Genomic DNA, 24,909 nt, shown 5'->3' with positions numbered 1-24,909 from the left:
CCACAGCTGCTGGCCTACACCACAGCCATAGCAATGCCAGATACTTAACCCACTGAGCGAGGCCAGGGATCAAACCAGAAACCTCATGGATACTAGGTGGATTTGTTTCCACTGTGCCACAACAGGGACTCCATCAGAAATTTTTTTTAACTGTTATTTCCCCAATACAATTTTTTTTTCTACTGTACAGCATGGTGACCCAGTTATACATACATGTACACATTCTATTTTCTCACATTATCATGCTTCATCATAAGTGACTAGACATAGTTCCCAGTGCTACACAACAGGAGCTCATTGCTAATCCATTCCAAAGGCAATAGTTTGCATCTATTAACCCCAAGCTCCCAATCCATCCCACTCCCTTTCCCCCCCCCCCTTGGCAACCACAGGTGTATTTTCCAAGTCCATGATTTTCTTTTCTGTGGAAAGGTTTATTTGTGCTGTATATTAGATTACAGATATAAGTGATATTGTATGGTATATTTGTCTTTCTCTTTCCATCAGAACTTTTAATTTGATTATTTATCCATACTCCATCACCTGGAGTTATTTGCATTGAAAAAGGAATCAAAGTTTGAAAATAGAGGGATGAAATTCTGAGGGTGGAATTTAGGGCATTGGTGGTCAAACAGAACAGATTTGTATGGGGTGGGAAGGCTGCCATCCACACAGGGCCCTTCTGGCAGCCGCTACTGTTCCCTGCCTGCAAGGCCAACCTGAAGGGGTCATCTCCAGGGACAAGGTAGATTCGATCCACATCACCGGAGTCCTCCTCAGGCTCTTACTATTTGGATAGAATTCATAACTATTCACATTTCATTAATTTTATTTTCCTTCTATTTTTTCAACTGCCAAGTAGAAGAGGGAAACATGCCATCATCTTTGTTGTCTGAAAAAGAAGCAGGAAAGGTGGGCCTTGAAAACTAAAAATGAGGAGTTCCTGTTGTGGTTCAGTGGGTTATGAACCTGACTAGTATTCATGAGAATGAGGGTTCAATCCCTGGCCTCGTTTATGGGTTAAGGGTTCCACATAGGTCACAGATGTGGCTTGGATCTGGTGTTGCTGTGGTCGTGGTGTAGACTGGCAGCTGCAACTCCAATTCAACCCCTAGCCTGGGAACTTCCGTATGTCCCAAGTGCGGCCATAAAAGGCAAAACAACAACAACAACAAAAACTAAAAACGACTTCTCCCTACTTCTGAGACCTTTCCCCCAGACAAGTTACCCTGACTGGGAGAATTTTTGCTAGGGAAATTGATGCTTAATTGCTTCTCAAATGAGCCTTGCCTGACTCTGCATAAATGTTTTATTTCCCAAAAGCCATTCCTATATATTGCTTTATCATTTATCAAGAATGGAGACCATCTGCCAGGGCGGGCCCACGCCCTCCCCCTTAGTGATAACTGGGCTTATCTGTTTGCATTTCTACTTCTTATCTGCTAGTCCCGCTGATCTCCTTATCAGATTGTGTGTTCTTTAACACAGTGGACACCATATGGCCCCCAGCAGAAGTTGCTGCCTAGCTGTCCACCTATGGGCACAAACAAATTATGTGCCTTTCAACCCTAACTCTATATCTATTGGGTCCCCAGTATGTCTGAAATTTGTTTGGACTAGGCAAATTTTACATAATTTGAATGGCAAAAATGTAGTTCCTCTCCCCAATTTTTAAAATCAGAGTATATCATGTACACCCAGAATAAATAACAAATTGTACAATAATAAGTTTGTAACAGTTGTAACAAATTATATATTTACAAAGTAAAACAGAAAGACCTATAGCTACGAGCAACGACAACACTCAATTCTGATTTAAAAAAAAAAAAAAAAAGCAAATCCCAGGAGACTGTATACACCATAATCACACTATTTCTAAATTTTAAAACAAAACTGCATATCATTAGGGAGTCCCCTAAGCCACACCTGTGCAGGCTCATGCTCTGACTCAATACTTCTGGGCATGGCTAGTATTTATCCTTTCATTTCCCTGGCACTGAAATCCCAGGTGCTGGTCTGGATGCCATCCTTTTCCCCCAGACCCTTACTCATTTCTTTAGTGAGCACTGACTGAGACTGAAGCAACCTAGGATTCACCTGGTCCTCCTCCCCTCCTCCCAGTCTCACCTGCCCCATCAGAATGAGGGAGTGATACCTTTCCCATAGCACCCTGTGCACTGTGGTCTCCCTCTTCTGGCACAAGGCTTTGGGTTTCTGACGAACCCTCTGCTGGATCTCTGGATACCATGGACCTGTTAGGACATCCTACTAACTCGTCTCAGATTGTCTGGTGCTGATTGTGTCCTGCAACTTGACAAAGGATTGCTGTCCCTTCCACACTGTGCCCTACACAGCTGGTTGTACCTCAGATGAAGCTTAAGCAATAGGACAGGTACCCAAAGGCCACCCACTTCGGTGTGTCTTTGGCCATACCTGGACCCTCCATCCTGGAAGCCCAGGATCTTGCTGCCAGACGCCTTTCAGGCAAATTCACAGATACACCTTCTCTGGTCTCTTTGTGCTTGTTTCCAATCTCAGCTCATCTGCCTCCACCTTTCAGGTGCCGTAAGTTCTTCAGTGGTAGAAGAAGTACCCACATAGTTTCCTGCAGGCCAGTTATATGCTAGGTCCTAAAAAGAGGCTTTACTTCATCAGATTCAGTGCACACCTCCATTTCACAGTGAACCTTATAAGGTCTTCTTTTTCCTCTCAGAGACAGTCTGCATTTCAAAAACAAAGTCCAAGTGGATTTTTCATTTTTAGTATTATGCCTTGAAATTGTCTCTTGTTAACTACTACTTTCTCCAAAATCAGCATTTGAGATTCTTTAGAAGCTCTGAAATGTTTCTGGGCAACAGACAATAACCACCTGCTTCCTATCTTCCTTGAGGACAAGCCTGCAGGAAACAGCTTTAACTTGTAAATTATGGGGATTAGAGGAAATACAGCATTTCCCAGCAAGTAAAAATTGCACAGGATAATCGACATATGTTGGAGACTCCCTGAATTAAGGAAACGAAAGGTCTCATAAATTCATGGTCTCATGAATTATATTTTCTCTTGTGTTAAATTCACTTCGGGTTTCTTTCAGGAACCCAAATGATAAGAACTTTCCTCTCCTCCAACTTCTATGGCCTCAACTTTTTGTTGATTCACCACTTTCATTCCTTTGCTTTACCAGAACCAGAACCCTTTGAATCGGAACACTTCATCCGATTTTTCTTCAGCGAACTTTTTTCCTAGGCCTTACTTCCCTTCTTTAAAATAAAAGTGTGTTCACGCGGGAGGGGTGAGTGTGTGCCACTCTAATTATCTCTCCAGTGAATAGTGTAAACTTCATCTCTCCCTTCAGGTGTTGCATGAACTTGAAAACTCAAGTCTTCTAGGGAGTTCCCGTTGTGGCTCAGTGGCTAACGAATCTGACTAGAAACAATGAGGTTATGGGTTAAAATCCTGGCCTTGCTCAGTGGGTTAAGGATCCAGCATTGCCGTGAGCTGTGGTGTAGGTTTCAGACCTTGGCTCGGATTCGGTGTTGCTGTGGCTCTGGCATAGGCTGGCGGCTACAGCTCCGATTAGACCCCTAGCCTGGGAACCTCCATATGCTGCAGGAGTGGCCCTAGAAAAGGCAGAAAGACCAAAAAAAAGAAGAAAACTCAAGTCTTCTAAAGACTCTCTGCTCCATGAGTAGAAAATTTGATATGAAAGTCCTCAGAGAGGCCTCTGGTTTTCAATCTGCTGGGGCATCTACTCCTTCAGAGTCTCTTCCCATAAGAGTGAGACTCATGGGAATCTGGAACCCAAGAGGCTTCTTGTCCTGAAAAAAAGGCTGGATTCCTCCAGGGACCTTTTCCTTCCATCCAGAACCAGAGCGCAGAAGGCAAGTGAGATGAGGTCTTTATTCTTGAGGTGTGTGTGTATCCTTAAATATATAGGAGAAAATGAGTTTGGAGAAATATAGAGACTTCAGTTAAATAAAGTTATTTTAAGTTCCTTTGGTTTCCATAGAGGCCAGTGAATAATAGCTGGATTGATGACTTTTAATTTTTGGTTCAGGGAACCTGGTGTTGTCTGGTATGATAAAAGGGAACAGAAATTCTGCAAAGAGAATCACAATATCCCTAAGGCACATTTGTTTCTAAAACCCTCCACCTGCAATTGTTTAAGGGGATATATAGTCCCACCTTTAAACTCCCAGGTCTGTGCTGTGTCCTCATGCAGTACGGATTACACTACTGATAAAAACACGCCAGCAAAGAGTCCAAGGAGGCTGTTCCTCAGGGCAGGATAGAGTCCAGAGTTGAAAAACGGACTTTCCTGCTTGCTTGCTTGCTCCTGGTTTGCCCCTCTTCCTTTGGAGGGCATGGTGATACAAACGTGTGGCTTCTGTCTCTTCCGGGACCGCCTTTGAGGCTCCAGAGCCTCACCTGACTCCCAGAGAGAGGGAGGCAGCCAGCTCCTTCCGCCGCCCCGCAGAGGAGGGTCCTGGGGCCGGAGCCTGTGGGAGGGAGCGAGGCCAGAGCTGCTGCCCAGAACCGGGAAGGAGTGAGGAGGAGACGCTCTTCAAGACACAGGCGCGCCACAGAGAGCCCAAACTTTGGAAGGGTAAGGATTTTAGGGGCTCTTGAGTTGGTCGTTCTTGGGGCCCTGGGGGGTGCGCGGGGGACGCAGACGCCAGACAGGAGGTGGATTAAAGAAGTCCGCGCAGAGGAGTGGGTGGCAGAGCCCCAGAGCGGGCGCGGCGCTGTCCGCAGCCCCGGGTGCTGAAACGGCAGGAAAGGAAAGCAGAAACAAGAGCCAGCTCTGGCATCTGCTCCCACCCCCGGCACACACGTACGCCCCTCCAGCCGGGATCAAAGGACTAGAAGCCACCCCCTGCGCCTCCTAAATCTATCGCACCCACTTATACTCACGTCCCGCAGCTGCGCTGGGCCGAATCGGACTGAGCCGTCGAGGCAGGAGACAGGCTGGGCTCGTTCAGTTCAAGGATGTCCAACCGCGGCGCTACCCTGGGGACACCTCCCAAGATAGCCTGTACCCGGAGGCCGCGCTCTGTGCCTCCGTAACCGCTCCTCTGGGAGGAGGCTCCCGGCCCCCTGGTTCCCCGGGCTCCATGTCGGGGTCCTGCGCAGAGTCTCCCCAAGTACCCGCAGAGTGTGGGGAAGTTGTGTCCACCGCTGGGAGGGAGCAGGAGCCGAGGGGAACCAGGGCAGGGGTCGGGGAAGAGGGACCTGCCCCCACCGGACCCTACTCAGCCTTGAGGATCCAAAGAGACAAGTGGGCTAAGGAGGAGGCAAAGAATTAAAAATTCTCTTGGGGAGTGAGCACTCTTTTTTTTTTTTTTATTATGGTAAAAATCATCATCTGCGATTTTGGATGCTCAGCCTTAGTGCTCAGGAGCGAGAGAAGGGGCGTGGGCCCCGGGCAGGGGCCCCTGGGGCCCCTCTGATCCTTTGCAATCCCCTAACCAGATAATCACACCGGCTCTCTGTCCTCATCCTCTGGCCTTTCTCCCCAGCTTAGCCCCCACCCCTGCTCCCGACACCCCAAAGGGACTTGCCACCCCTCGCCCTCTTGCCTTCCTGGGCAAGGGCTAGATGACGGTAGGGATACAAGGGCCGATTCATTTTGCTCTCGTGTAACTCCCCAATTCACAGCTGCCCTACTTTATGCTGTTGTTGAGACTTTAAACTTTGCCATTCTGAAATGGGCATCTCTAGTTAGACGTGGCATGTGGCCAAGGTTTGGGGGGCAAGAGCAGAGAGAACCCAGAGCCCGCTTCTGGGACTCTCAGGTAGTGGACGCTGTGCCGGGGACACGCAATTTGCTTGCTCAGAGCTCTCCCGGCTTGCTGTTCCACCAGCGCGACCCCTGGAAACCGCGCAACCCCGGGGCGGTGGACGCTCCTCACGAAATCTTCCAGAGGGGCGAAGCTGGGGTGGGCGCCGTCCCTGGTACCTCAGACCAAACCTTGGGGGCATCGGCCCCCCTACCTGGGTTTGGGCTCTATCTTGGAATGTTCAGCCCAGACCCCTGTCTCTATGGACGTGCCCCCCACCCCCATTCTTCACTACGCGATCGCGCGCACACGCACACTTTCATTCATAAAAATGAGCAATGATATCATGGTACGAGACATGGGGTCATGTACTCCCTGAGTGAGAAATCCCTGGAAGGGGCGATGGCAAGTCGGGCGGGGAGAAGGGAGATGACGGCTGTCACAGCCGCTCTCTAAGCTAGGTACGCCAAAGTCTTGGATTCTTGAAAATTCTGCTGGATCAGGGAAACTAGTTAGGATTTCACTGAAATGATGGGAACTCCTTTGGCGGGGAGGGAGTGTGGAGGGGAAGACAGAAACTTCCCTTACTTCACGTGAATACCCACGCACAGGCACCTTTCCTCTTCCGCCTCTGCTCAGTGGTAAATGGGGCACGCCAGGCGCCAGATGCCAGCAGAGGGTGACTGGTGGCTCTCTTGATGAATGACTGGTCAGCACAAGATCTCGATCGCTTTAGGTGGGACTTTGGCCAGGACCCTGTGTGCCTCTTGCCTTTGATGCGCCTGTGTTTATGCCTTTTCTGTCCTCATTCAGTAGCTGCCTTTGGTTAACAATGGGGTTGCCATGGTGACCAATCTCCCATCACCGTGGTACCCAGGAGGTAAACAGTTGGAGGCTGCAAAGGCTCTTCAGTAGCTCCTCCAGATCTTGCACAGGCTGCAGGTTTCCTGAGGTTTTGAGGGAGGGGTGGCAATGATCAGATTCTGTGCCAAGGGCCCACTTCACCCCACCCCCATACTGCCCAGCCAGCCTGTCACCTGAAACCCTTTATAATCCTTGCTAATCCCTGAAGCCTCCAGGTTGGGATGGGTCAAGCTTTTATCTCCATCCCCCAGTTGCTACACTGAGGCTGGGGTAAATAATTTTCCCTTTGACCTAATTCACATCAGTTGCACTCTGACTACTCCTGAGTACAACTCTCAAGGCTAAGCCCTGGGGGAGACAGAATTAACTAAAGAAACACAGTCCTTGGCCTCTGGACATTGCACTGTAGAGATGGCCTCCACTCTGGGCTACAGTAGAGGTGATAACAGTGCCCTGAGAGTAGAGAGAGGTGGAATGACAGATTCCCAGGAAAGGTTATGTTGAAGTTGAAACTAAGGAATTTCAACTGGTGATTGTGTGGGAAGATATCTCTCTGGGAAGAGGGACTAGCAGGAACAAAAACGGGAGTTTACTCAGGTGAGGATGGGTCCTGTTGTGGTAACATGTAGACCCAAGAACATCTCAGTGACTGAGCCCATGGCTTATGCAATGCCTGGGGTTCTGAGGCATTGGGGGCACCCTGCACCCTGGGGGAGTCTGCTGGCCAGAGCCTGTCATGCAGCCTCCAGCTGGCCTGGAAGGGGAACTGAGAAATACAGCCAGCACAGGGGAGATATGGTGATTAATCTCTGCCAATAGGTGGGGTGAGGAAGTTCATGCCCCCCGTAAGGAAAGAGTAAATAATTTGGTTTAAATGAGCATCCCTTTTAGGCTGCTATGATCCAGGTTACAAAAAATAAATAAATAAAATCTTGAATGTCAGGCTAAGACCACATGCTGGAGAAGATAGACAACCTCTGAAAGTTTCAGAGTGACGTGGTTGGAACTACCATGTAGGAAGCCCCTGGTGTTAGTGTATATGATTCATTCATTCTTTTGTTTCATACTCACTGAGCATCTCCTGAGTGCCAGGCCTTGGGTGGAGTGTAGAGGTGAGTCTAAATGTGGAAGATGAGCAAAGGGAATTGTTTCAACTGCCCTGGCGAGGAGAACAAGGGCCTGCACAAAGCTGCGAGCAGAACTCAAGGAGACCAAGATCTGCCTCTGGCTTGTTCACTGTCACACCCCCATTACCTGGCAGAGCCCTGGCACGTGGTTAGGGCTCAGTCCCTTTTCTGAATTAGTGAGTGGATGAGTGGAAGGCAACAGAGGGGGTATATGGCAGGTGGTGTAACTAAGAGGATCAGGGGAAGCTTATGCCCAGTGGTGGCTGGGTGATCACTTGGCTCTGGGTGTCACTCACGGGGCATTAACCAGGATGGGACAGGGGGAGGAAGAGCACATTTGGGAGCAGCTGGGACAGTGCCATTTCAAACAGTTTTGTACCAGTGAAAGCTCTTCCCTGTTTATAGTGCACCCTTCCAGGGCCCGTACCCTGGACCTCATCTGATCCCCAGAGCAGTTGTTCTGTCTGTCTTTGAGGAACTTTACACATTCCACCTTGTATTATAATAACGCAGTGTAGGGATTAAACCCAAATAGGCTGCTGTTCCCCAGGCCTGCCACTGGGTGACTCTGAACAAGTCTGTGTCTCCAATTCTCCGTGTATAAATCGGCAGTGTTTATAATATCTGCCTCATTGAATTGTTGGGAGGAGTAAATGAAGCAATTGGAGTGCCTGGCATGACAAGTGCCAAAAGTTGGATATGACCATCTTATTTCCTATAATACATTTATTGTTTTTATACTCATATCCCAAAAGTTAATTACAGGAAAAAAACAACAACACTTTGCTTCCTGTGCCTGAAACTAGGCTTGGTGAAAAATGTCCTTGAGGAAGGAAGGGAGGTCCTTTGCCTGGGGCTATTGACTCTGCTCTGTGTGTGTGTGTGTGTGTGTGTGTGTGTGTGTGTGTGTGTGTGTGTTGGGAGATGGGGGAGCAAATTCAATTCTGGGGAGCGCATCTAAAGGGCTGGCTACAGATATCTGGGTGCTCCAACTCTAGCAACTTTTAGAAAGCAGTTTCATCTTGGAATCTCAAGCAGAGCAGCTGAATCTTATTGCAACATCGTCATTTAAAAACTGAGTGCACTAAAAGCTGAGGAAACCAGGGTGCCATTAATTCTGAGTCATCTTTAAGGAAGACCAAGACACTTTCTAGGCATGAGGCAAGCCTCTGTCTGGTGGTTGAGTAACATAATTGATAACTTTGTTACAATTTCAGTATATCCTCTTTCACCCCAAATCTCTTCCTGTCTGGGGAACAGTGTTAGCTTTTCTTCTCAGGCAGGAACTGAAAATCCACAGCTGGTGTGTGCGAGCTTCCTTTTGCTAGTGTTATAAAAATGCACAGTGTTCAGAAGAGTGAGAACTCCATCTCACAGCCAGAGTCTTCCTTGGGAAACAAAACCCAACTCTCCAGACTCATTCGTCCTCTCTTGGTGCAATGGCATTCCTGGGTTTGTCCAGCCCCCACGGAAAAGGGAGAACTGAGATTCTGACCTCCATTCCCCTTCATCAACCTGGAAGCTCAGTTCTGAGCACAACTGGACACATGCTCGTGGTCTAGGACTTGAGCTACACTTTTGTACATTTCTTAGACGGGTAGAGGAAATTTTGGTACCTCTGTTCCCAGAAACTGGCCTTTCTTCTTGAGAGGCAGGGAATTGTGCTTACGGGCTCTACAATTAGATCGTCTGCTGCAGTCCTGGCTGCACGAACTCTGTATATCAGTTTGCTCATGTATAGAGATAATAGTGGTATTTACTTCATAGGGTTATTGTGAGGATTAAATAAGTTGATACATGGGGAGCAGTGCCTAGCATCGTATAAACTCTCCAAAACATGATCATTATCATTTTTATTATTATTAATGTGATATTTTGCCATTTCTCCTCTTTAATACATTTATGTTTTGTGAGTTCCTTATAACAAATATTGTGAGTTTTGCATTTTAAAGTGTTTTGATTTAAAATTCAACATTACTTCTTGAGTGTTCTCATTGGGGCTCATCAGGTTTCGAACCTGACTAGTATCCATGAGTATGGGAATTTGATCCCTGGCCTCACTCAGCGGGTTAAGGGTCTGGTGTTGCTGTGGCTGTGGTGTAGGCTGACAACTGCAGCTCCAATTCAATCCCTATCCTGAGAATTTCCATAGCCACAGGTACAGCCCTAAAAAACAAAAATTAAAATAAAAGTTAACATTACTTCTTTTTTTTTAGATATAATTCACATGCAATGAAAGTCATCTAAAGTATACATTTTGTCTTTTAATGACTAAACCTGCGGCATATGGACGTTCCGGGCTAGGGGTCTAATTGACGCTGTCCTACGTACGCCACAGCACAGCAACGCCTGGACCCTTAACCCACTGAATCTGAGCGAGGCCAGGGATTGAATCTGCATCCTCATGGATACTAGTCATATTTTTAACCTTCTGAGCTACAACAGGTACGTCCACTTTGGTGATTTTTAGTATATTCACAGCTGTGCAGCCATCACCTCAATATAATGTTTAAACTTTTCAACATTCCAAAAAGCAACCCTGCACCCACTATCAGACATTTTCTTTTCTGACTCCCCTCCCCATCCTTGTCCCTGGCGGCCACTAATCTATTTTCTGTTTCTATGGATTTGCCTACTCTGGACATTTCATATAAAGGAATTATGCAATATGTGGCCTTTTGTATCTGGATTCTCAGCATAAAGTTTTCAAGGTTCACCATGTTGTAGCAGGTGTTAGTACTTTACCCTTTTTAATTGCCAATATCATTCCGTCTGAATAACATCTTATTATCTGGATATACCACGTTTTGTTTATCTGGTTATCAGTTGATGGACATTTAGGTTGTTTCCACTTTGCGGCTATTATAAATTATGTTGCTGGGAGTTCCCGTCGTGGCGCAGTGGTTAACGAATCCGACTAGGAACCATGAGGTTGCGGGTTTGGTCCCTGCCCTTGCTCAGTGGGTTAACGATCCGGCGTTGCCGTGAGCTGTGGTGTAGGTCGCAGACGCGGCTCGGATCCCTCGTTGCTGTGGCTCTGGCGTAGGCCGGTGGCTACAGCTCTGATTCAACCCCTAGCCTGGGAACCTCCATATGCCGCGGGAGCGGCCCAAGAGATAGCAAAAAGACAAAAAAAAAAAATTATGTTGCTGTGAACATTGAAATATAAATGATTGGAAGTTCTCTTGAGGGGCATCAGGTTAAGGATCAGGAATTGCTGCAGCAGTGGCTCAGATTTGCAACTGTGGTGCAGTTTGTTCCCTGGCCCAGGAACTTCCACATGCCATGGGTGTGGCAAAAAAAGATAGAAAAGAAAGAAGAAAGAAAAAGAAAGAAATATAAGTTGTTGTATGGACATAAGTTTTCATTAGTTAGGTATATGCTTAGGGGTGGAATTGTTGGGTTATATGGTGATTCTATTTTTAGCATTTTGCAGAACTGCCCAACTCTTTTCCAGAGTGGTTGTACCATTTACATTCCCACCAGCAGTGTATGAGGATTCCAGTTTCTCCACACCTTCACCAACACCTGTCATTGTCTGTTTTTGTTTGTTTGTTTGTTTAATTACAGCCAGTGTAGGCAGTGTGGGTGGTATCTCATCATGATTTTGACTTGCATTTCCCCATGACTAAATACATTAAATATCTTTTTGTGTGCTTGTTGACCATTTGTTTTTTTCCTTCAGAGAAATGTCTATTCAAATCCTTTACTCATTATTTAATTGAGTCATTTCTCTTTTTGTTATTGAGTTGTTATAGTTTTTTATATATTCTGGAGACACTCCCTTACCAACACATAGTCTCAAGTTTTTTTTCTATTCTGTGGGCTGCCTTTTTACTTTTTTGATGGTGTCATTTGATGCACAGAGGGTTTTTTGGGGTTTTTTTTGCAAAACAAAAAATTTGGGGGGGTGAAGTCCAATCAATTTTTTCTTTATTCACTTCATGTTTTTCAATCAAATCTAAGAAACCATTGCAAAACCCAAGGTCATGTAGATTTACTCCTATGTTTTCTTCTAGGAATTTTATAGTTTTTGCCCTTAGAATTAAGTCTATGGGAGTTCCCGTCGTGGCGCAGTGGTTAACGAATCCGACTAGGAACCATGAGGTTGCGGGTTCGGTCCCTGCCCTTGCTCAGTGGGTTAACGATCCGGCGTTGCCGTGAGCTGTGGCGTAGGTTGCAGACGCGGCTCGGATCCCGCGTTGCTGTGGCTCTGGAGTAGGCCGGTGGCTACAGCTCCGATTCGACCCCTAGCCTGGGAACCTCCATATGCCGTGGGAGCGGCCCAAGAAATAGCAACAACAACAACAACAACAACAACAACAAAAAGACAAAAAGACAAAAAAAAAAAAAAAAGAATTAAGTCTATGGTCCATTTTGAGTTAATTTTTGTGTTCGGTGTATATTCTTTTTTACGTGGATGTCCAGTTATCCCAGCGACATTTGTTTTTCTGCAAGTGAGTTATCTTGGCACCCTTGTGAAAACTGGTTGGCTATAGACGTATATTTCTGGACTCTCAGTTCTATTCCATTCATCTATATATCTATCTTTATACCAGTACCACTCTGTATTGATTACTGTCACTTTGTAATAGGTTTTGAAGTCAGACAATGAGAGTTCTACAACTTTCGTCTTCTTTATCAAGTTTGTTTCAGCTATTCTGGGTCCCTTGAATCTCCATGTAAATTTTAGGATCAGCCTGACAATTTCTGCAAAAATTTCAGAAGGGATTTGAAAAGGATTGTATTGAATCCCTAGATCAGTTTGGAAAGTATTGCCATCTTACCTAGTAATTCTTCTAATCTCTGAGCAGGAGATATCTTTCCATTTACTTATGTTTTTAACATCTTTCAACAATTTTTATATTTTTCAGTGTACAAGTCTTTCATTTCCTTGGTTAAATTGATTCCTAAGTATTTTATTATTTTTACTGGTACTAAAAATGAGACTTTTTTTAAAAATAGTTTTTTTGTTTGTTTGGAAGCCTCACCCACAGCATATGGAAGTTCCCCCAGGCTACGGGTCACATCAGAGCTGCAGCTGCAGGCCTACACCACAGCCACTGCAACTCTGGATCTGAGCCACATCTGTGACTTACAGCACAGCTCAAGGCAGTGCCAGATCCTTTAACCCAGTCAGCGAGGCCAGGGATCAAACCCACATCCTCATGGATACTAGTTGGGCTCGTTATTGCTGAGCTGCAATGGGAACTTCCATGAGACTGTTTTCTTAATTTCATTTTCTCGTTATTTATTGCTAGTGTATAGAAACACAACTGATTTTTCTATGCTGATCTTGTATCCTGCAATACTATTAAACTCAATTATTAATTTTATTAGGTTTTTAATGGATTCCTTGTAACTTTCTCTTTACCAGGTCATGTCATCTATAAGCAGAAATAGTTTACTTCTTCTTTTCCAGTATAATGCCTTTATTTATTTCTCTTGCCTAATGGCTCTGGCTAGCCAAACTCTGTTGCACAGAGATAGTAAGAATGGACGTCTTTGTCTTATTCCTGATCTTAGGGGGAAGGCATTCAGTCTCTCACAATGAAGTATGATGTTAGCTGTGGCTTTTCATGGACACCTTTAATCAGGTTGAGGAAATTTCCTTCTAGTCCTAGTTTATTGATTGCTTTCAACATGAAAAGATGTTAGATTTTGTCAGATGCTTTTCTCGCTTCCATTAAGATGATCATGTGGTTTTTACCCTTTATTCTACTAATAGCGTGTATTATGTGGATTGATTTAGGATAATAAATCAATTTTGTATTCCTAGGATAGATATCACATGCTCACAGTATAAAGTCCTTTTCATATGAAGCTAGGTTTGGTTTGTTAGTATTTGTTGAATCTCTTTGTATGTAATATAATTTTCCAAATGCCCCCTCATATAAGTTCTGATATTCAAGCTGTTAATACTTATACCATGTCCAACGAATATTCACATTCCATACTTTTTTTCCCTTTTCGTTTTTGAACCTCTGGAATATTTTTTACTTCCTCCACAGAGGAGCACATTCATATAAAGTAGGAGAGGACCCTCAGGTACAGTATTCATACTGTAGAGTTTTGTCCCATCTTAGAACTTCTGGAATGGAAAGACCTTTAAATTAAACAACTAGGTCTTGACTTCAACTCTATTCCACAGGGTTCCTAAGGTATTCTGTATGCACTTTAAGGCTTTTTTAGATGTATATTTAAATATTAAAATCCCCCAATCTGAAGTTCCCGTTGTGGCTCAGTGGTAACAACCCCAACTAGTATCCATGTGGATGCAGGTTCATTCCCTGGCCTCGTTCAGTGGGTTAAGGATCCAGCTTTGCTGTGAGCTGTGGTGTGGGTCAAAGATGTGGCTTGGATCCCGAGTTGCTGTGGCTGTGGCGTAGACTGGCAGCTGCAGTTCTGACTTGACCCCTAGCCTAGGAACTTCCATATGCCATAGATGTAGCCCTAAAAAACCAACCAAACAAACAAACAAACAAAACAAAATCCAATCCACAAAGAGAGCATTGGTTGACATCTGTTCCATACCAAACTTTACTCTACTGGATATCATGGTCAAAATTAACTTATGTCCCACTAGTTGTCTTTATAAAAATTATCAAATATGTTTAAATTAAATACTACAAATGAATGTTTTGTGCATTTGGTTCCTGTGGAAGATTTCATCTGCAATAAGTCTGTGTCCATCGTTGGATGAAGAAACTAAAGTGCCAAGTTGGAGGCAAAGCTGAGAAAGGAGTATAGTTCTCCTTTCAGTGCAGTGCCCTTGACCTCCTGTATTGTCTCTCCAATGTTGTTCATCTCAAACAAAAGGTATTTTACTCAGGGGGCTGCTTGAAAACACACAGCCCTCCTCATTAGCTCAGTGGAGTCATGTCTGTTCTGGCCCTTGTGTTTGTTCTGTCCAGGATTCCCAGGTCTTAAAGTGCTTCAGTGGCTTGGCATTGGAGATGTTCCCTTCTGCCCTGAAGTTGAAGGTGGGGGCGGGGGGGTGGGGAGGGAAAGGCCCATTAGAAGTGTGCTTGAGACAAAAGTTCTACTCTACATGTAGACCTTGTGGGAGCTATGGAGTTATCTCTGGAGTTTAATTTGACAAAGGGAGCCCGTCCAACCTCACACTTACTGAGAATTTGCTGAGTGCTTTTGCCTCGAGCAATGTGGAAAAAATTGAGTGGTGGAGGATTAAAATGGATGAAACCCAGAGAGAGATTACTTCTGAGAAGATCAAAGACCCTAAGTGGTAAAAGTGGTCCATCTCATGTGGGCCAAGGGTGCCCATCCACCAAGACCTCAGGCTGTTTTCTGATGCACTTTCCATTTGATTGGCATGGCTTTGTGTCCAGAGTTAGTACCCCACTAATTGGACCTGTCAGCTGCCGTTATAACCCAGGACAATGTTAATTCAGAAAGTCCTGCAGTGGGTTAGACTGGCATCACACTGGGCTGCAGGGACCTCTCTATTTTTTGTATCATTTTTTATTTTTAAAATGTTTTATTATAGTTGATTTTCAATGTTCTGTCAGGTTCTGCTGTACAGAAAAGTGACCCAGTTGCACATATATACACATTCTTTTTCTCACGTTATCCTCCATCGTGCTCCGTCACAAGTAACTACATATATTTCCCTGTGCTATACAGCAGGACCTCATTGCTTATCCATTCCAAAGGCAATAGTTTGCATCTACTAACCCCAAACTCCCAGTCCATCCCACTCCCTCCCCCTTGGCAACCGCAAGTCTGTTCTCCAAGTCCATGAGTTTGTTTCTTTTCTGTAGATAGGCTCATTTGTGCCATATATTAGATTCCAGATATGTGATATCGTGTGGTATTTGTCATTCTCTTTCTGACTTATTTCACTTAATAAGAGAGTCTCTAGTTCCATCCATGTTGCTACAAATGGCATTATTTTGTTCTTTTTTATGACTGAGTTGTATTCCATTGTGTATATGTACCACATCTTCTTAATCCTTTTATCTGTTGATGGACATTTAGGTTGTTTCCATGCCTTGACTATTGTGAATTGTGTTGCAATGAACATATGGGTGCATGTGTCTTTTTCAAGGAAAGTTTTGTCTGGATATATGCCCAGGAGTGGGATTGCTGGGTCATATGGTAGTTCTACATTTTGTTTTCTGAGGAACCTCCATACTGTTTTCCGTAGTGGTTTTACCAATTTACATTCCCATGAACTGTGCAGGAGGGCTCCCTTTTCTCCACACCCTCTCCAATATTTGGTATTTGTTGACTTGTTAATGATGGCCATTCTGACTAGTGTGAGATGGTACCTCACTGTAGTTTTGATTTGCATTTCTTTTATAATTAGTGAGGGCATCTGTATTGATGAGCTACTTTCAGGGTTTGGAAAATGATTATGTTTCAAATGATACAAATTGAACCAGGACTTGTTTTCATGTTTAGGCCATAGCTAAAAAAAAAAAAAAAAAAAAAAGGAGGGCAGAACATGGACAATATTTTTTTGGAAATTTAGTCATTAAATGTGGGGACCAAGTCTTTTTTTTCTAGAAGCACATTTCAATTTAGAAGAAAGGGTTTTATGTGTTTTGACCTCCTTTGTTACTTACTCGCTCTCTCCCTCATAAATTCCCATCCATTTTTTAAAATTTATTTTATGTTTTTGTTTATTTATTTATTTCACTGCCACAGCTGCAGCATATGGAAGTTCCCAGGCTAGGGGTTGAATCAGAGTGGCAGCTGCCAGCTTATACCACAGCTACAGCAACATGGGATCTAAGCTGCATCTGTGACCTACACTGAAGTTTGCAGCAACACCAGATCCTTAACCCACTGAGCAAGGCCAGGGATCGAACCTGCATCTTTATGGATACTCATCAGGTTCTTAACCAGCTGAGCCACAACGGGTACCCCTCCATCTCTTTTTAAGTAGGATGGAAATGCTTGGTGTGACTCATTCCCAGGAGCCTTGTGAGAATCAAATGAGTTAACACACTTTTAACGTTCTCAGAACAGTACCAGGCAGAGCAAATGCTCAGTAAATATGTTGTCGGGTGGCTGTTGGGTGGGAATGCTGAACCCTAACCATTTGATGGTCCCCAAAATTTTGTGCCTTTGGAGAAAAAACTTGGCAGAGAGACTGAGGGCCTCAGTGAGACAAATAAAAGTTTATTTAAAGACAGAAGAGAGAGAAGACAGGTGTAGCGAAAGCACAGGCATAGGCAGAGAGGGAGAGAGAAAGAGCAAGAGAGGAAGAGGGCAACATGTGCTATGGAGGTCCTTTAAATGACTTGTATGGGGACAGTCCTTCTGGGCTTCCTCTGACCCATCACTTTGCTTTACATGGCATTGGCCTGGCTCAGGGCCCTCCCCCGAGTGCTCGCCCATCTTATATCAGGATGGATTCTAGCACAAGGGTCTCTGAGAAGTTGGCAGGATGTGCTGTGGTCTGGTGCCCCTCCTTTCTCAGACCCCTGAGCAGCCTTTCTGGGAGTGTATATTTCCTGAGGTCTCCTTGACCTCAAGAATGAGAAATGGGTGGTCTCTGTTTTATCCTAGCAAGATGCAGCTTTTATTCTGAAATTATCTGTCCCAAGGGAATAGATGACAGATGCTCAGCATGGGACTCATCTGTCTCCTGCTTCCAATATACCATTGTCATCATCAGTGTCATCATTACAGTTACTCACCTGTTCCTCCTCCAATGATGCCTCTCACTTTTTGTTACCTACCATGTGTACATGCTGAGTGTTTTAAAGGACAATTTTTTTTTTTAAGTAAAAGGAAGCAATTATTGCCTTTGAGGCTTTTGGAGTTAATAAAGGAATGAGGAGTTCCCATTGTGGCTCAGCAGAAATGAATGCAACTAGGATCCATGAGGATATGGGTCCCATCCCTGGCTTTGCTCAGTGGGTTAAGGATCTGGCGTTGCTGTGAGCTGTGGTGTAGGTCCCAAACACAGCTTGGATCTCAAGTCGTCATGGCTATGGTGTAGGGTGGCAGCTACAGCTCCGATTTGACCCCTAGCCTGGAAACCTTCATGTGCCGAAGGTGTGGCCCTAAAAAGCAAATAAATAAATACTAAAAATATAATTAAAAAAATAAAGGAATGAGAAGAGTACAAGCATAACTGGAATGCAGGTGATCTGGGTAGATCCCTGCCTCCTTAGGGATCCAGGCCAAGAAGAGCATAGAGAGGTAAAGATACGCTCCAGAGCACAGAAGACAGTCAAATCCTTACAGGTGTACAGCACAATGGCTAACACATGGTAAATGCTGAATAACATAAAATAATGATTGTGATTGCTCCTCCTGTGAGGAGCCTGCTCAGACCTCAGGGTCTCCCATCCACATTGCTCTTCATCTGGCTTCTGTCTCTATCTCACCATCTCTCTTTCCTCCCCCTGGTGCTGACGTGCCTGCTTCCCCGTGTTTGATTTTGTGCTTTCAAAGACAGGGACCCGCCTTCTTCATCTTCAAAATCCTCAGAGCCAGGTGCAATGACTGGGACATCGATAGAGTCAGCAAGTGTGCCGGTGGGAAGAAAACCTGTTTGGTTTAGTGATGTTGTAAAGAAAATGAGAACTGTCTGAAATGGTGTGTTCTTAATTCCCCTAGAAAACACATATTCATCTGGAGATGCTCACAGACCTCTCGCACTTGGGATTGACATCAAGGTCACCCTTGTAGTTAGTAGGATGCTTGAAAATTAAAGTTACATTTGTGCCCTTCCAATTTCCTGCGGTGGGCATGATAAACAAAACAAAACAAACCACAACCCAGACCTCAGGGTCAGACAGACCTTAGCCTGCATTTCCTCATCTGCAAAATCATCATCACTATTACCTCTTGGGCTTCCTGAAGATAAAAGAGTAATGGATATGCAAGTGCCTCAGACTTAGGGGGCCCTGGCTAGATGGCATTTTTCCTTTTCAACAGAAGCTCAGAATCATTGATTATAATTTCATTATTTCATTTGTGAGTCCTCCTAGGGTTTGTGGGGCCAAGAGTTGTGAAAACACTCGGGACAGTTGGGGAATCACTTAGGATGAAATGGCTTAAAAGCTGGTCAATAAAGGGAAAGAATTAAGTGTTTATCCTGCCTTTCCTATATGAGCTGGACCACTGAGCAGCCAAATAATAAGAAAATTTCAAATTTTCTTTTTTGGGAGTTCCCATAATGGCGCAAAGGAAACGAATCCGACTAGGAACCATGAGGTTGCGGGTTTGATCCCGGGCCTCGCTCAGTGGGTTAAGGATCTGGCATTGCCAATGAGCTGTGGTGTGGGTCGCAGACGCAGCTTGGATCTGGCATTGCTGTGGCTGTGGTGTAGGCCGGCAGCTGTAGCTCTGATTAGACCCCTAGCCTGGGAACCTCCATATGCTGTGGGTGCAGCCCTGAAAAGACAAAAGACAAAAAAAAAAAAATTCTTTTTTAGGATATTTCAGCTGGTGTTGAAGAAATGAGAGAATATCACCCATTTGCAATGTCTCATGAACCAATAGATCCAGTCAGTATTCAGCAATGGCTGCTTAAAATCACCCCAAAAAACTTGCAAAAAATGATGGAACTCAAATTTGGCCAAGCCCTGAGTACAACTGCCCATTTAGAGGAAACAGTGTAAAACTGGGAAATGGCAAAAATCCATATTGTGGGGAACTCTATGACACAATTATGTTTCTTGCATAAAAAGAAGAGAAATGCACAGAAACTTTAGATTCAAAAAAAAATCAATGAAATGTATCAACCCGTCAGAACATATAGACCCTATTTGGATCCTGATTTTTTTAAATTATTTTAAAGATAACCATTATGACGTTTATGAAACAGTTGGTGGGGGGGATCTTATGATTTATCTTAAACTAAACTTTTCCTTTCATTTGCATTTTGCTCTCTCCTACCCAATGTCATTCTCCTAGATAAAGGTCATAGAAAAAAAATGAAAAAATAAAAGGAATTAGATCAATTGTAACCCTTGAGGGGCCTGGTTGAGACTGCACAGGGCCCACTTACCATGTCTAGTAACTAAAAAACAGAAAAAAAAACAATCTCAGCTGAGCTAATCCCCTCTTCCCAAGAAACAAACAAACAAAACACACACACACACAAAACAGAACTTTAAGCCAGGGCAGGTCAGCAGGCAGGGTTTTCTGGGGAGTGGTTCCAAGGAAGAAAAAGCATTTGGGGAGTTCCTGTCATGGCTCAGCTAGCTAAGAGCCCAGTTAGCATCCTTGAGGATATGGGTTTGATCCCTGGCCTTGCTCAGTAGGTTAAGGATCCAGCATTGATGTGAGCTATGGTGTAGGTCAAAGACGTGACTTGGATCTGACATTGCTGTGGCTGTGATGCAGGCTGGCAGCTGTAGCTCCAATTGGACCCCTAGCATGGGAATTTCCATATGCTGCAGGTGTAGCCCTAAAAAGAAAAAAAAAAAATCAAGAAAAGGGGTTTTGGCAAAGAAAACAAGGGCAGAAGGGAAAACCACCCCCAATGTATACTGTCAAACTGATCAGCACTCTGGGCAACTGGTTTGATTTTTCTAGGACTTTTCCTAACATACCTTTGAATTATCTTCCTGAGGGAAGTATTTACCCATGGTTCCAGGTTCTGTTAGTCAAGGGCTACCCAATGGGGGTTAGTCCTCAAGCACTTCTGTGTTTGCACATGAGTCAAAATGGCTGCCATGGTCCTAGTAGGTGTTCCCTGGGGGATGGGAAGCCCCAGGGAAGAAGGTGACGTCTTCTGGTTACCATAGCAACAGCTAGACTGACAGATGGGCAGGCAGGACGTGAGGCAGAGGGCTAAAGATGGCCATTACAGGGACCACGCTAGCACACTGCTAAACCACACATGCCCTGTCCTCCTAGCTTGACAAATCACTTTCACAGTGGCCTGGAGGCCAGGTGCAAATTGGGTCTTCCCAGCCCCTTTGAGTTCAGCCTCAGAACATGGGGGCCTGATGAAATTTGCTTTCTGTCCCCCATCCATGGCCTGCCTCCTTCTCTTCCTAGCCCTGGGTACACCCCATGTCACAGGGGGCTTTTCACATGTGCGTGGGGATACTGTGTCCACACCTCCAAGGTCCATTCACTCATCCCTCACAAGCAGCTCCTCCTGCACCCCCCACCCCCACAATGACCTCGTGGGAAGATGGACCTGGGAAGAGGCCCAGGAAGGCTGTAGAGCTAGTCCACAGTCTCCTGGGTAGAGAATGGGGGGGGGTTCTGGGCACCCATATCATAGTCTAGAGCAGGGAGCAGAGTTCTGGGTGGTCACATGCCCTTGGTCTCATGAGCAATGGCTGGAACTGGGGTCCCCCTAACCCTTACCCCAACCCTAAGCATGCCCCAGGCTGGAAACCCTAGTGCTCAGGCCAAAGCCATGCCAGTTCTTTTCTTTTCTTTTCCACTTCCTTTTTTCTTTCTTTCTTTTTTTTTTTTTTTTAATCTTTTTAGGATTGCACCCATGGCATAGGGAAGTTCCCAGGCTCAGGGTTGAATTGGAGCTACAGTTGCCAGCCTACACCACAACCACAGCAAAGCGGGATCGAGCCCTATACCACAGCTCATGGCAATGCCAGATCCTTAACCCACTGAGCAAGGCCAGGAGTTGAACCTGCGTCCTCATGGATACTAGTCGGGTTCATTACTGCTGAGCCATGACAAGAACTCCATGCCAGTTCTTTTCTACCCACTGACTTCACATGATCAGGCTCTGGAGTCACACAGATCTCTGTCAACCCTGGTTCAGGATGCAAAGCCATACCGGGGACTGCTCACTGTTCAAATTTCTTCACTGAAAGAAGAAGGGAAGGGGAGGCCATTGTGAGGATTAAAGGAGGCAATATTATGCAAGCACCCACTCTGTGCCTTGCGTATCAGAGCCTCCACAATGACAGGTCTATGATAGGGCCAGAAATGCTGCCTCCATCTGGTGGCACCTGGGGCCGGAGTTTGTGCCCAGGGTGGAGGGGACAGCTGAGGAGGCTGAGGGAAGCAGCACAGACCGGAGGCAATGAACTTTTTCTCTGTTCGATACAAAGAAGAGTAATTTGAGGGATTTTCAATCGAGTGCCAAAACGTCTTTCAAACTTGGTCTTGATCCCACCAGACTGTAAGGTCCTTGAGGACAAAGCTTCATATTATTTGGTGATAAAACCCTAGCTCTTAGCATAGTGCCTGGCACACAGTAAGTGCTCAGTAAAAATGCACTGGTTGGATGATTTCAAATTGGGGTATTTCTTTTGATGGGAGACTCTTATTTCATATATTTACTTCAGAGATTCCACAGACATCTCAAACTGGAACCATTCTCTTCCTTGGACCTGCTCCTCCTCCAGTTCCCAACCCAGTCCAACCTTCATGGCAGCATGACTCCCTCTTCCTCGCCCCTTATACTTGACCTCTCACCATGTCCTGTGGGTCCACCCATTTGCTAGTTTTTGAATTATTTCATTTCCCACCACAAACCTAGTTCAGGCAACTGTTCTCTCTCCCCTGAGATCCTGCAGCATTTGGGGGCTCACATCACACCTTCTTGTGTTCCTTGAATATATCCACCCCAATGTAGCCCAAGTGGCCTTTACACATCTAACCACATCCCTGCTGGGCTCAGAGTAGAGCCCAAACCCCTTGACACCACCTGCAGGACCCTCTGGTATCCATCATCTGTCCCACTAGACTTTAGATCCTTGAGAACAGACCTTGTCTAATGTTTCTTTTGTATCTCCTGTGGTCAGCCAGAAACTTCCTAACTTACATAAATGAATACAGGTTTTAAAAAGCAAAATGATTTTTTACCTATTGAGAAAATTATAAAATTTAAAATGGTAGACTTAGAAGTTCCCATTGTGTCACAGCGGAAAGGAATCCAACTAGTATCCATGAGGATTCAGATTCAATCCCTGGCCCCCCTCAGTGCGTCAGGGATCCAGAATTAACGTGAGCTGTGGTGTGGGTCACAGACATGGCTTGGATCCCGTGTGGCTGTGGCTGTGGCCGTGGCACAGGCTGGCAGCTGCAGCTCCAATTCGACCCCTAGCCTGGAAACTTCCATATGCCGTGGGTGCAGCCTTAAAAAGAAAAATAGAATAGAATAGAATAGAATAGAATAGAATAGAATAGAATAGAATAGAATAGGTAGAAAAAAATAAAATAAATCTTAAACTATCAGACATTGGAGATTAACAGGGACCATCTGAGCCATAGCTGCCCCTCCCTGAGTAACTCATTTTGAGCAGGGACCGGATCCATGTTGGGTATTTGATGCAGTGCTCTGAGCTCTTTGCATCGACCTTCCTTTGATATGAAATTAATTTAGTCCTGGAATGAGTCACTGGGCTATTTTTGGAAATTGCCATCTTTCTCTGGAGTGGTCTCTACTGACTTCTCACACACTTAAGCCAGTGCTCAAGGGAACCTGTGCGCATTTGTTTCAGAGAAACTGTCCTCAGACTTCATCTTCCTCCTGGAAGGTTTTGGTCAGAACTCATACAACTGGCCTGTCTTTGCCTCCATCACACCAGCCGGGCACTCACATAAGCTCTCTTTTCCTATCAATCAGAGGAACACCTTCCAAAGTTTGCCAAAGGGACAGTACTCAGGGTCAGATTTCTAACACCAGAATCATGCCATCAGCAGGGTTTTTTTTAAATCTATTTCTTTGCCATCACTGAGTTTCAATTCAGCCAGCTTTAAATGGAGAAAATCTTTGTAAATATCTGCTAAGTTTATTGTGAGGATTAAATTAGATGAAATGTGTATTGGGATTAACATTATGTTATAAAGTTTTTATAAATGTCAAGTATTTAGGCTTTTTATGCTATTTAAAAAAGTTTTATTGAAGTATAGCTGACTTACAAGTTTGTGATAATTTCTATAAAACAAAGAGATTCAGTTGTACATATATGTTCTCTTTATGCTTTGTTTGCAAACAAGATTTGAGGGAGCTACTAAAACATGTGCTAACTTAAAAGCTAAGAATAAAGTGCATAAGAGACTAGAGTCAAGAGGGACATTGCATCATCAAAGAGAATCATGAGGGTTTTAGGTTTTTTTTTTTTTTTTTTTTTTTTTGGCTTTTTAGGGCCACACCCGCTGCATATAGAAGTTCCCAGGCTAGGGGTCCAGTCAGAGCTACAGCTGCCGGCCTACTCCACAGCCATAGCAACACAGGATTTGAGCCGTGTCTGCAACCTACACCCCAGCTCACAGCAATGCTGGATCCTTAACCCACTGAGCGAGGTCAAGGATTGAACCTGCATCCTCATGGATACTAGTCAGATTCATTTCCACTGCGCCACAACGGGAACTCTGGGTTTAGCTTTCTTACATCCACTTGGTCACTCATTTGGTCATTTGCTGGTTCAGCACACAGCTTCGAGCAGATCTTGGCCAGCAGCATATACAAAGGAGGGAAAGGCCTTGTCTGTGCTTCAGGCTGAGAAGAAGGGCCCAGAGGGATCCAATTAAAACACAGTGTGCAGGAACCATGGGAGGAAACGGAGGAGGGCACGTGTACCAGGACTTGCCTGGGGGAGTCGGGCCCCCCACCCCATACGCATTGGGTCTGCAGCCACTTCCTGGTCCTGATGACACATCTGCTTGGTATTCATGTTTCAGCAACCACCTTCGGGCTGCATGTGACAAAGCGAGAGCATGGCGAAGATTAGCACCCAATACTCCCACCCCACCAGGACCCACCTCGCGGTAAGGACCACGGACAGAGATCTCGATCACATTGAAAATGGCCTCAGCAGGTATGAAAGGCTCTTAATTTCATGTCTAGAATGGGTTATTCCCATAGCTCCTCTAGACGACGGGGGAAAGAACTCCTTAGCCTGTGGACAGGCACAGGCTGGAGTGTGGGGGCTGTTCACAGCACTCCTCACTCCATATTTCATGTCCCTGACTCCTCATAACCCACACGGAAGTAGCTTTTATTCTCATTTTGTTTTACTTTATTGTATTTTTTGCTTTTTAGGGCCACACCCGTGGCACATGAAGTTTTCAGGCTAGGGGTTGAATCGGACCTGCAGCTGCCAGCCATGGCCACAGCCATAGCAACGCCAGATCCAAGCCACATCTGCGACCTACACCACAGCTCACAGCAACGCCAGATCCTTAACCCACTGAGCAAGGCCAGGGACCGAACCCACATCCTC

The 24,909-nt window shown here is 45.1% G+C and overlaps 1 protein-coding gene across 3 annotated transcripts in view; it reads left to right on the top strand.

Annotated features, from left to right (window-relative positions):
* CNGA3 (cyclic nucleotide gated channel subunit alpha 3) overlaps positions 1-24,909 on the top strand; it is a 79,192-nt gene that overhangs the window by 24,156 nt on the left and 30,127 nt on the right. For 2 of the 3 annotated variants that reach the window (XM_085018716.1, XM_085018715.1), the window contains one exon: positions 24,368-24,504. In XM_085018716.1, the coding sequence (XP_084874842.1) occupies positions 24,404-24,504 (101 nt within the window). In that variant the 5' untranslated portion in view covers positions 24,368-24,403. Of the gene's footprint in view, positions 1-4,529; positions 4,604-24,367; positions 24,505-24,909 lie in introns of those variants that run through there. The other variant, XM_085018714.1, reaches the window with a different exon arrangement.

Source organism: Sus scrofa, chromosome 3 (assembly GCF_054392235.1).
Source record: "Sus scrofa isolate SSC_HxYL_T2T_F1_AM1 chromosome 3, Sscrofa_HxYL_maternal_Yorkshire_Landrace_v2.0, whole genome shotgun sequence".
NCBI classification, from domain to species: domain Eukaryota; kingdom Metazoa; phylum Chordata; class Mammalia; order Artiodactyla; family Suidae; genus Sus; species Sus scrofa.
Note: the sequence above shows the minus strand (reverse complement) of the source record. Positions and strands in the feature narration are given on the sequence as shown.